We start from the raw sequence: 13,836 nt of genomic DNA, 5'->3' as shown, positions 1-13,836 counted from the left end.
CCACTTAAAATTTTGCATGCATGTTTTTTTCTTAGCTTTTCTTTGCTTGTGGCAATCAAACCAATGGGTTTCATGGTTGTTGACTTTTCTACTAATTTTCCATTTCTTTTTCTATTACTAATTAACTAATATGAATAATATTTTGGTGGTGTGTATTACTAATGTGTATTTTTTTCTAATTCATATTAATTTGCTTCTTCCAGTTAAAGTTATTAATGAATTATAATTATTGTTTAATATTACAGTATTTTGTGCATTTATATGAATTCTGTTTCTTCTAAGACCCTTATGAAGTTTATTTTCTATAACTATCAAGTGCAGTAGAATCTTGATTATCTGAAGTAATTAGCACTGAGCCTTTATTCGTTATTGAAAATTCTCTAATAAAATGAGACTGATCATAATTGCTATTTATGAAATGCTGAGATTTTCCAACTGAATATTTCCAACTGCTGAGATTTTTTTCAGGGCTCCAACAGGTCAAAGTGAATAGGAAAAACTTAAAATTGAGAGAGAATTTCATTTTGAATCTAAAAGGCAGGAAATATTCAAAGAAAGTTTATTTATTTTTTTTGCAAAAACTTGGAAAACTTCTACATTATACTTAGAAAATAACCAGTCTCAGAATTTTCTGTAACAGTAGTCAAGGATTGAGATTCGATTTGAATAATTCTGACATTTATTACAATTATTTGATATGAAAATTCCACATTTTAGTGAAATTTTTCCATGTTTCCATCCTAATTCAATACAATTTTTTTTTCTCACAAAATCTACTATTTTAGGTTACAAATAAGCAAAAATCAAAGTTTTCTGATATAAAATTGCATGGTATAGATAAAATATATATAAATTTACTTATACTTTTTTAAATATTCCTCCACTCTCGCTTTCTGATTCACTATATAATTAGTGGATTCTCTAAACATTGAAAGATTATTTGAAATTCTCGTAGTCTGTGCTGGCGTTAAAGGCGGAAACGGGTGATGTTAAATCAGAGTTCTACTATATATGTCTCTTGGGTATCATACACGCCATTGGGTATCATACATAAGTTAGAAAGTGAAAGCTCCTTCACATCATAATATGTCTATAAATTAGCTTCATGATATAACAGCCATTTCTCTTGGATTTTCTGTAAGATTTTATTTTATTTTAGAAGTAATAGCGATACTAATATTTTTCAATTTAATTCTTTGATTTATAAATTTAATTTCAGTTGATTTGGATCACCACTACATATAAATAAATACATGTGTTTATGATTGTATGATTATCTCACAATGCTGTTTTTAAATTCTGGCAAAATATAAAACCATATGTTCTTTTAACTATCATCCGATAATCACTTCTTTACTTCTTAGAAAAGCCATTCTGGTAATGACGTGGCAGGTATATGATAGAGAGGTTTATTTTCATTTATCGCAATTCTGAGTGATGAAAATGACTTTGTTTATTAATTATTATATCAAGTGCAATGTTTTGGAAATTGGTTACAGTGTTACAATATCTAATAATTATGACAAAAACTAGAATGAAAATTTAAAAGATAAATTAGAAATACAGGTAGGTAAACAAAACTCTCCATATAAAAGAGCTTTGGATAGTCAAGCTTCTACTGTGTATATGAAGTTATTTATACTTAAATAATGCACATAATTTTAATCACTTATTTAAATTATACAGTTATTAAATATCAATATAATGGTTAAACGATATGTAAAAATAAGAAACTGTTCAATGAAATTTATATTGTTATTATTTTTTTAGTAACACTTTTGTAAACTGAGTTAAAACATTTGTTAAAGATAGGCCATTTAAAAAATAAAATTTTTTTTGCTGCTAATAGTTTTGGAAATATATGTTTGAATAATTTTAGTTGCAATTTTCTTCTAAAATATACTACTAAATAATTTTTAAGAGATTAGTGCATCACTTCTCTGTATTTTAGATTTTCTATAGATGCCACAAGAGTGTTGATAAGTTTTTTTATTTATTATTTACTTTGCACACATTAATAACTTCAAATTTTAGTTACATTTGAAGTAGAAAATACCAGTAGTTTTAAACTATATATTTAGCGCATGCAGATTTGTTGTTTTTTTAATTTATTATTGAAGCGCTCTTTAATTTTACTCCTTTTTTTGTTTTGAAGTACTCTTTTGTTTTAATTGAGAAATATTTTTTTTAAATGTTGGATAATCCTTTAATATTGTTAAAAGTTAAAATTATATATAAAAAGTGCAATAGCAGAACATTTTAACAAATGTCACATTTTAAAGAAGGTAAATAACATTAAGTAATGAATAGATTAGATTTATGCAAATGAAAATAAAATGTAAATTTATAGAATGCAAAAAATTTTGAAATATAAATATTTGGAATAAAATAGTAGATCAAAGTCATTTTTCATTAATCCTAACCATGCTTTTGTACTCTTTGAAGGTATATTTAGAAGGAAGAGTAGCTTTTTTTTTATTTTTAGGTGTTGTGTTTTTGTATTATATTCTCCTTTTCTTAATACTTGTTATTATAATCAGTGATTAACTTCACAGAATAGAATAGTATTAGTATTAATTTTAGTTATAGTTTTTTGCATTGTTCTAAATTTTAGAAATCTGTTCAGTGTTTAGTATTTACCATTACAATTTTTAATACACTCATAGTTAAGATGTTTTAGTGTAAGTATTTTGTGTAGTGGTTGAAATTATTTTTTGAATATCCTGCATTATTTTGTATTTATTATTTAATGAATATTTATTTATGTCCAAATGGTATTTTTAACTTACTAAAATTGCATATTTTATTCTTAACCAAGTATGGGACTAAATTTTTAACTATAATCTTGGTTGTGCTTATTTTATGCTAGCCTGTAGTTTATGACTTATTAAATCTTGTTTTGTCTTTTCATTCTACTACAACATATCGAGATCAGATAACATAATCTGAGATACATTAATTATTTTTTATAATTAACTTTTAATAAGTTATTAATATAACAATAAAGCCAAATTCTAGCATGTTATTCCTGTTTTAGAAACTTAACCTTCTTAACCTTTGCTTCAGCTGAAAGTTTTTTAAAAATGCCTTTTATCTCTGCTTTAGATTTGAGTCTTAAGTTTTAAAGCAAGGATTTTAAAAAAAGGTTTATTTCTTACGTTCTGGAAAAATCAAGTTTCATAATATCTATGATGAATAAAAAGTCCATGAGGAAGCTAAGTTCTAAAATAAAAATAAATTCTAAAAAGTAGTGAAATTAATGTAAAATAAAAGTTCTATTCATTTTCTGTAGTTTAGCTTTTGAGGTTTTATGTTTCATTTCTGATCCTCTGAAAAATGATAAGATTTTCTGAAAGGGATAATAAAGATATATTATCTTTTAGATTAAATCTTTTTTTTTAATTATTTAGCATATTTTTTTATTATTATAATTTTAATAGAAATATGTAGATTTCCCAATCCAAGACTTTCTATTTATCCTATATATTACTTGATTTTTTAGATGTTGTTATTTATGTCTTTTTAATGCAAGATACTTTTTTCAAAAATTAACGATTAGTTTTCTTTAGTAACAATTTTTTACCATGAGCATTTGGGCTTTTTATTTCATAATTTTTACAAAAACTAATTTGCTTTCATTTAAAGGACAACTTTTTAAAAGAAATCAAAAAGTTTTCGAACAAAATAATTTCCAGTAATTTTCCAGTTGATTTTTTGAAACTAATTATTATTTTAAAAGTTATTGGTTAACCATCAATGAATTAAAATATGGTATAATGTTCTGTAATATTAAAGCTAATAATTTTTTTCTTTTCTATGTGTTATAGACTTCGATAAATTCTACTTTTTCATCTTATAAGGATTATTATAATAATTTTGAATAAGCTTTTAGTCTTTTTTTTATTCCACCCTGATTCAAAGTTTTTCTCTTTTTGATATTTCAGCTATTTTTTTTATTACATTTTGAAATACATCACTGCTTAATTGCTTTATTTAATGCTGCAGCTGCTCACTCACATTGCTGATTGCTAAATATTTGCAATCTAATTTTCCTATCCACTAAACTTGAAATTTGTAATTCAAAACCGTTAAATATATCAAGCTAGAAAATTCAGTATTCATAACATGCTATATCATTTAGCATCTCTTTGTGTGTTTACTTATCAATAAATTTGTGCTTAATTTTCTGCAAGCTGTCCAACTTATCTGACAGTGAGGATTCTGGATCAAGATCTTCAATGTTATCCCTTTTCACTGTGAGTTAGCTTAAAGTTTAACCACTATACATTTGAAGAGAGCAGATTTTGTTTTTCCACTTATAGTTTTATGTTTCGATTCCCCACCCTCTAATTCTTTGAATTAAATTTAAATTTGAGTATTATACTTTAAGTAATTTTTAGTAATTTGTGTGTTTAACATTATGTAAATCTTTTTATTAAATTTTTTTTTTTCTAAAACGAAGTAGTACTAAAAATTTTTTTTCGGGTGTTAACTTAACCCTTTCCATCTTTAAGCTTTGAATTTGTTCTTAGTGTACGCATAGGCTAAAAATGAAAAAATAAATAAGCTGAATTATGGTTTTTATTGAATTGAAAATGAATTATAAACATTGAATGAACTGTCAAAAATGTTGAAAATGCTTATCAAAGAAACACAATTTTTATGGTTGAATTTTATTATTCTCTTTAAATTGAAAATTTTGATGGGAAGCATTAATGCAATGTTTTTTATAGAATGATAATAATTGAAATAATTTATTCAATACATTGTTATTCAAAAAAAATATTTTAAAAATAACACTATTATTTCACTGACATTTTACTTAAATAATTTCATAGAAATGACTGAAATATTCAATAAATAATTAAATAAATGATTTGTTTGAAAATAAATATAATAACAGGTTTCAAAAGTTATGATTGGTTTTCAAAACAAAATGTTTTAACTCTTGGAACCCCTGTGGGGCTCTGCAGAACTGCTTTAGGCCTTCTTTTAGCATTTAAATATTGAACTAAACTATTTTTCTTAGTTAAATTTTAATCAGGTAAAAATTTGATCGAAAGGGTTAAATTGTGTTTGAAATAGAAAAAATTTCAAGAGTTTTAACTTCGTGAATATTAGGCTCTCTTTCCCCACAAACCTCATTATATTGCATGAAATAATAAATCTTATTTCCTCTTTCAATATATAGAACAGTAATTAATTAATTAATTATAGTTTTTATTAGTTAGAATTTATTTAAATTACTTGGTTTATATCATTGAAGCATTAAATTATGTATCACATATTATTCATAAAATTTATGAAAAACAGGCTGACATTTTTTTTCCACAAATTCAATTTGAATATTTAAGATGTGTGCATTATCTGTTTAAGTTATGGTAAAATTTAATTTAAAATCTTGCTTTCTTAGATTGACTCTGTCATTTCATTTTTCTTCTATTTAATTGCCTATTTTTAAAAGACAATTTATATCCTTCAATTTTTTGAAAGAACTAACCACTTACTGTAATATTTCAGTGGTATTCCTTAAAAATCTTGGCTATTTTAAATAATAATATTTTTCTAATTTTCGAATAATTTTTTTGTGTTTTAATAAATAGCTTAAAAAAATTTAGATATCAAGAAATTAATTAACTATTTTCTTTTGAATTTTATTTTTAATTGTAAATTTTTTAATGGGAAATTGGGTCCTATGATTTATGAAAGAGCGTACTACTTTTTATGATATTGCTGGTTTCACGAATATTCTTTGAACATTTTTTTCTTCAAAGTTATAATAATTGTTTTTAGAATTTGGTTTTCATGGTTTCATATTTTTTTAAAAAATTGCAGATATTTAAAGAAAAACTTAAGCGACTTTAACATTGTTTTCACTATCCCACTTCTGCAACAACAGCAAAAAACTTTGTTTTTAATTATTATTATTGTTTTTATTTATTTATTCATTTGTGTCACACGAGTTCATAGTCTATTAAGTTTTGTTTTAATTTGTCTAATAATAGTAATTGTTTTAAAGTAGTTTGTTTAAAGAATTAAACATGATTATTGTTAAAGAGGAATTATATTTTATTTTTATTACAATCATGATTTATTTTTGTTTAGGGAGAAGAAGATAATATTATTCGACATCCTGCTGAAATTAATCCAGTGATGTTTTCTTTTAAAGCTAAAGCATTTTTTGCAAAGAAAAAGGTAAAGGGCATATAATTGCAGTTTTAAGTTCTATATTTCTTATCAAATAATATTTTTTTGTTGAGTTTGAATTGACTAAATTAATTTTAGCTAAATTAATTAGTTTTTTTTAACTAATGTTTGTTCAAAAACTATTACTAACCTCTACTTACCCTCTGAGGGTTAATCTAATTTTTCATAATGTAAAGCTGATGACTTTCTTACATCAAGTTACTGATATTCACAATGATTATAATAATTGTAAAAGTTTAATAACGCTTTCACTCTCTTTTGAAGGTCCTGCTTTATATTTTGAATATTTTTGTAGCCCTTTTATATAACATCTCTCTTAAGAAGTTGACTCTTTTATTCTTTTACTGTCAATCTACTTTCATAAGTCTGTACAAAAAATAATCTGCAGAGCAGAACTTCTCCATTGGATAACATTGGAACTTCTCCATTGGATAACAATAGAAAAATGTTTAGTAATTATTTCTGTTAAGTCTGTGACAAATGTTAAGTACATCAAAAAATTGATTGGCACCTAATGTGTTTTGCATTTATAAATAACTCAATTTGTTTGAGTCTTATCTATTATCTTTTTATATATCTACCTACTAAATTACATTTTAGCTTAATGTTTTTCTTTTTTCTCCTTCATCATTACATTCAGATTCATTTTTCTGCAAATCAATTTAAAACAATATATTAAAAAATTTAAACCTTTTTTGAAAGTAATTGTTTTAAAACATTTTTTCAGTACGTTTATGAATTTTGAAGGAAATTATTACCTTTTTTTGCATCTTGAATCATCAATTCTGCTGAACACTATCCTTTTAAACGTTTTTTCATCATTTATTTGTGCATCTTTCTCTTGTTATTTTAATAACATTAAAAAAAAATTTACACTGCTTTGAACGCTCTTAAATTGACTTCTTTTATCTTAATTGGAGTATAGTATTTTAGTTAAGAATTCTTCATAAAAAGATTTGGGATTTAGGTCTGCTGTTAAAAGTACATCCTAAATTACATCCGAGAACAAAATTTCAAACAAATGTGTCTTAACCCAATTTGAAAATGCTTTTCCATAGTGCTATGGTGTATCAATCCTGTATAGCATTTTAGTTAGAAATTATTTGAGGAGAATAGGATTTAAACCTGCAATAAGAGGCACGTCCAAATTTAAATTACATTGGAAAAAGGAATTAATTATGTCTTTAACTATTTTCAAAATTACTTCACGAATTTAGCAATTGGTAAAAATTTCTTTCAACTTTAATTGCATAAAAACAAAGTTCTTATCAGATATCTAAAAACAGACAATTGTATACTCTTTTGTTATCTATCAAAAACTGTTTTACAATCGAGAATCTAGTATAACACACACGTTATATCTCAAATTGTGATTGCGTTGGCGCTTTGCATTGTACATGTGTCGAAAGATACTGCCAAATATAAATGATACCCATTATAAATTTACTTGTCAAAGATAAATATCGAGGATTAAAAACATATTTAGAAATTTCCCTCCCTGTCACCTCCCTTATGTCAGTTGAGTTCAGTTGGGAGACGAAGGACCTCTTTAGTCATAACAATGTGTACGGAAATTATGCAACTGATTTCGAAGCGGGTATGCTAGTTAAAAATTATGTACTGCTGAGCTCTTGTCTTTTAAATTTCCTCGAAGAGAAGAGATGACTGAAAATTCTATTAAATCTTTGAATTATTTTTCACCTGTGATTTAAAAAAACCTTAGGGTCCTTGTGCTAGAATGAACTAAAATAAGCATTCGAACAATAATGGGCTGTATAGAATAACAGCTTTATAACTGTATAAATCTGTTCATTTCATATATTGAATTATGAATTTGGACTTCTATTTTTCTGAAAATGCTTTCAACCATACAAAGTTTATAAATAGTTATTTGAATGCATTAAATGGTTTATAATTAACCCTAGCTAGACAAAATAAGGAGACATTTTAAAAAGAACACAGTGAACCTCTTGCTGGTAGAGTTTCGCAAATAATCTCATTATTGAGAAATCAGATGAAGAAAATAGCCACCAGACATTACAAAGGTCAAAAAAGAATAAGGATAGTGAGAAGTGGAATCTTGTTTTAACTGTTGGAATTCTGAATGTTTGATCTCATAGGCTAGACCTAAGATTTTATCACTGTTTGAATACTTTTAAAAAGCTTTTATTATTGATGCCACCGAGTTGAAGATTAAAAGGGCATCCTAAGTTCTGTTGAATGCATTTATTTGAAAGAGTTTTTGAAAAACAAAGGTTAAGGTCAAGTAGAACTGGGATACCATTGTCACACAGAATGTAAGCAAATCTCTTTAAGGGAAAGCCTCGTTCCCTATTGGGCTGCTGTGGTACTGATGATGATTTGAAAATATTAACCCACACCTGTAATTTGATGATACCAAATTGTTGTATTGAATTTTAATTCGTTTTTCTTTGTTTTGAACGTGTTAAAATTAATCTGCTCCTTCGTTTTTTCATCTTTCAGGCATCATTGAAAATCGGAGATTCTGAGTGGTCTGACAAATTTTCTCTGGATGCTGTTGGAAGCTCTGGAACTGTTATTGCAAAAACCAAGAGTGGGAAAACATATGGAGTAATTACATTTTAATTTATAAGAAGTGTAATACAGTGAATAAGTTAATGTAAAAAATTTTTCTGACACCCCTTGTTACCAGGCTTGAGGATGATTGTATAAATATCTTAATTCTAGCTTAAATTAGCAGAAATCGATTACAATTTGTTCAAAACTAAACATTAAAATAAGCAAATATTGTTTGCTAGCTTGTATATTTAGTATGCATATAATATTAAAAAGTGCATTATTAGACCAGTATTTCAGCTATGTGATTAGTTTATTTTTAAGAAATGTAATTATGTGTATTATTCTGATAAAATTCTTTACCAAATAAAGTTTGCATTTAAATTGAATCATATTTAATAAAATTCAGGAACAATGTACAAAGCACAAATCAAATGGTTAAAAGAGATATCAAGTATTTCCATCTGATGTACTGTAGTTAGTATATCATCTTTAAAGGATATTTAATATAGAACTAAAATTATTGTTCTTTTTAACTACTATTTAATTTTCTTTTTATGTTGTTTTACTTTTTTTTATTGATGTCAAAAGTGTAATTGATTTCTAAGATGTAAAATGCATTCAAAAAGGTGTTTCAACTTCCTTGCATTTTTGGACATTATTTCTATTTTTAATTCAATTAGCTTAAAAGCTCATATGTATTCTTTGTTGCCTAATATCAGTTTGGAAAAAAATTTATACTCCAAATTAGTTGTGTTATTTATTTTACGTATATGTATATATAAGTTGGTGTAAAAGGAAAGAATATAACTAAGTGAAATTTGTATGATAAGAATCCATTTCATGCTAATTAATTTTTAAAAATTAATGTAGTCAAACTGAAAATGTTGTTTAAAGTTTCATAATGTTTTGAACATGTGTAGTTTTAATTACTTAGCTTTATATTTAATGTTACAGTTAGGAGTGCAAATAAAGCTAAGTCAAGCTGGATTAACAAAAATGGTTATCTTCACACCTTATTATCTTTTAGTAAACAACTGTGAAGTAAGTATATCATTTGTTATCTTGTATTCTTAAATCAAGTAATAAGTTGAAATATTTTCATTTCTTGATTTGTATTTTCAAAAAATTTATACGATTTTATTTCTGTTTCCAATTAGCAAGAAATAGAAGTAATGGAAATTGGTACATCTGAGTGGTTAAAAATCCCAACCTCTGAGGTATAGTTTTTACTTATTTTTAGCATTCAAGGTTTTACAAGAATAGCACGATGTATATGTTTTAATATTCTTTGTATTATTTAATTAAAATATACAGCTGCAAAAATTGTACTTAAACAGTTTAATTTTTAAAATATTAGTTGGGTTTAATAATTGTAAGTTAGAATATACTAAGGTCTACTCTAACATAATTTTATTTTCATTACAAGCTTGTTTGAAAATTATCATATGTATGGTACTAAAAAATATGCATAAAAATTAATTTTGTCTTAAAATCTTTATTTCTTATTGTTTTGATTGACTTATAACTTCGAGTCTCTAAAAAATCTTTATTTCTAAGCAATGTTTATAATCATAAAAATCTATCAATTTTAAATGTTGGCTTTTAGATTATTTCATTAATTAGTTTAGGAATCAGCCTATTTATAAGAAAATTAAGAAATTAAATAATACCTTAAAATTATTGAATTTGCTGTAAATACATTTTAAATGTGAATGATAAATTTTATTTTATTTTAGTTAGGGAGTTTCATATAATGTTTTTGAAACCTCTTTTGAAAGAAGTTTAGACTAATAAACTAAATAAATTTTTTAGGAGATTTTGAATTTTTTAATTAGATTTATAAATATATAAAAAATTTTGTGACTTATAAACTATTGCCTACATGTCGAAAGTATGTTAACTAAATTAAAAAATTAAACTAATATTTGTATATATATACATATATATATATTTAACTTTAGTGCAATTGTGCTAAGTTAATAAGTTTTTTTATTACATACCATTTAAGTTTAGGAATATTTTTGTATTAAAAGAATTTTTTTTACCATTGAATAATAAATAAATTTTAAAATAATTTAAAATGAAGCATATAAATTGCATCTAGTTCGTATTAGCATCATATTTTGTGACAAATTTTTTAGATCTTCTCTTTACCAATTGTTTTCATAAAGTTGACTTTTTAGTACATAAAAATAACTACTTTTAACCTGCAGGAAATTTCCCAAGATTCTTCATCAAAGAAAAGGGAAAATGTATGTAAAGATTTTTCTAAGGTTTTTGCAATAATAAGTGCATATGGGCTGAATATATAACTAACTTTTTGCTTCTGTATGCAACTTTAGAAAAAGTGCTCATGTTTTTTCCATATTAGCATGTCTGCCTAATCTTTAATTCCTATATCTTAAATGGATTAATGATAATTTATTTCTGCAGAAATGTGCTGGATTTCCCCAACATTGTTAAAATATGCCTGAAATTCTAAAAATCATGAAAATTACATTGCATGTTTCTTTAAGTCTGCATAACTATCAATATACTTACTATATTTTCGAGTGTATAAGTTAATATTTATCTTTATCAGGGTTGCCACTCCACAGGGAGAACAGGGAAAATCTGAAAAATACAGGGAATTTAAAAGTCACCTAAAATAAATAGGAAAATGCAGGGAATTTTGAGTTTTCCCTTACAAACTGGGAAAATACGTAGACTTATTTCTTATTTTTGTTTTTTAAAAAGTGACCACTCGAGGTACATTCTATGAGATAGTTAAGGAAATAAACCATTTAATTTAATTTTCATCATCTGCAGAGGGGATGGCTCCCCTGCTTTGGTAGCCCAACGACCTGCCTGCGAAGTCGAGCAATTTTCAGTAGAACAGTTTAATGAGAACCAATACTGCGTACCCTCGGTCTCTACACAGGCTGATCAAAGTGGTCAACACCGGCTCACTGACCGCAGCCAGTGATGCTTGACTTCGGTGTTCTACTTGGAGCTGTGTCTTTATGATCAGTCCACTGCGGAACCTGATTTATTTAAATTACTAATTAAAAAAATAGAAACTATTTAAATTACTACTTTTATTTTTCACTAAATTTTTTATGAATATTATTACTAAATGCTTTTAATATTATTATTAAATGTGGATATGTTTTCAAAATTAGAATGCCAGTGAGTTTAAATCATAAAAGAATATTTTTCATTAAATAGTATCACATTATAATTTATTATAACCACTATGCTTGTTTTATGACACTACAACTTTAGTTTGTCTTAATATACAAAATTTCTCATTTATGTTTAAAAATTATGCTTTGTATCATTCTCTTCTCTGTAATATAAGTGTTGTTCTGTCATGAGGCAAAAACTGTCAGGAGGTTAATTTAAGCACTAGAAAATAACAAAGTTCAGCATTTATATATATTGAAAAAAGACAGAAGTTCCTTTAACAAAAATTAATTTATACACTAGAAAATATGGTACACTTACGGAAAAAAAATTTCTTTGTCTATTCAGCATTTTTGAATGGCCATTGTTTTGTGAAAATGTATAAGCAATTATTTTTTCCTCTGAATATTATGAATTAACAATTGTTAAATAATCTTCTTTTTATTTAATAGTTTGCTAGTAGAACTGCTAGTTGGATATGAAAAGTGTTTTTTTTTTCATTTATTTCTATAACATTTGACTTTGTTAATAATGCATAAATTAATTAAACACATAATTTAATTTTATATTCCTTTGAATATTTTTTAAAAAATTTTTTATATATGATTTATTAACAAAATTTCTCTCAGATATAGCAAACATTTTTAAAAAATAACTGATACAGCTTAATAAAGGGAATATGTCTGCTGTCATAATCTAGTGCATAAGTGCCGTAACTGGGGAACATTCAATCCATAAATTACAGACAAATTTTTAGTAAATTTTTTAAAAATAAATTGCAACACTGAATTGGTTAAGATAAAATCATTATCTGATTACAATCACTCATGTTTGCAGCTGCCATAACCAGAGCATTGAATACAGATTAAATAAGAAGTATGAATTGAAGTTCTAAATTAGTATGGCCGAGTGGGGTAAGGCCAAGTAATTTGATTATGCTGAAATCAGTACTGTTTCCAGCAAACTAACTGTGAATTACACTTTACTTGTCAAGAAGATACGATAATTTCTGCTCTCGGGTGTAGACTAATGAGTATTACCCAGTTTTGCCCCCAATCGCTTGATCTGAAAAATTGCTGAGCCAGCAAAAGCTGCAGTGTAGGGGAGAAAAACAATAACTATGTCCATGGCTGGACATAGCATGGTTCGTAGCGTTTTTAAAAAGTGCTTTAACGTGCTTATTTTAGATTTTCTTCTTAAGAGCTCTTAAAGGTGCTTTTTTCATAGGATGTCTTTAAAAAGTGCTTAATTTTTCCCTTTTTAAAAATGAGATTTTCTGCTTGTCCATGTCGATTTTCGCCACGTGTTGTGCAAAAGTATGCTTTTCCAATTGTTCTAATAATGTTTTCACAATTCATTCAGCCACTATCCATTTCGGCATACTGTCGGTCCATAGCTTATGAAAGCGCCAATCATTTTTCATGTTTTATGAAATACTTTCAAGTCCGCATGTACGTCTACTAAGCTGGGTTCGGTGTGATTATTGCATGCTGCATTCTCAATTTCATACTTCATTTTCCACGCTCTGATATCGAACCGAAAAATCTCTCGGATCTTTTTATGGTGGTTAGTATAATCAAGAAGAGAGTTCTTTGTCAGAAAATAGTTATTTTTTCACAATCATGTGAAGTCTCTGAAGATTGTTTTGAATCTTGCTAATGTATATAGTGCTTAAAAAGTACTTATTATTTGTTGAAAGATTTGACTATGCACCCTGACATAAGTTTTGCAAGCCACAGCAAAAAAAAATTTGTGGGCCTTTTTCTCAAAGCAAAAAAGCCTTATTTTGATATTTTACAGAATTTTTATATGGAAAAGAAAGAAAACTATCTTTTTAAGAAACTGATTAATAAACACTGTTTTGTAAGATACTTGGTCAGTTGCTTGTTAAAAGCTTTGCTCCAATAGACTTATAATTGTTTC

The 13,836-nt window shown here is 26.0% G+C and overlaps 1 protein-coding gene across 1 annotated transcript in view; it reads left to right on the top strand.

Moving 5' to 3' along the window:
- The window catches only part of LOC107457424 (vacuolar protein sorting 13C), a 105,333-nt gene that overhangs the window by 70,149 nt on the left and 21,348 nt on the right, over positions 1-13,836 (top strand). The window contains exons 54-59 of the mRNA XM_071179184.1: positions 4,194-4,256; positions 6,106-6,195; positions 8,692-8,799; positions 9,703-9,789; positions 9,906-9,965; positions 10,962-11,000. Of these exons, the coding sequence (XP_071035285.1) occupies positions 4,194-4,256; positions 6,106-6,195; positions 8,692-8,799; positions 9,703-9,789; positions 9,906-9,965; positions 10,962-11,000 (447 nt within the window). The remainder of the gene's footprint in view (positions 1-4,193; positions 4,257-6,105; positions 6,196-8,691; positions 8,800-9,702; positions 9,790-9,905; positions 9,966-10,961; positions 11,001-13,836) is intronic.

This window comes from Parasteatoda tepidariorum, chromosome 3 (assembly GCF_043381705.1).
Source record: "Parasteatoda tepidariorum isolate YZ-2023 chromosome 3, CAS_Ptep_4.0, whole genome shotgun sequence".
Taxonomy (NCBI): domain Eukaryota; kingdom Metazoa; phylum Arthropoda; class Arachnida; order Araneae; family Theridiidae; genus Parasteatoda; species Parasteatoda tepidariorum.
The sequence above is the reverse complement of the archived record's forward strand: the minus strand, read 5'-3'. Positions and strand labels throughout refer to the sequence as shown.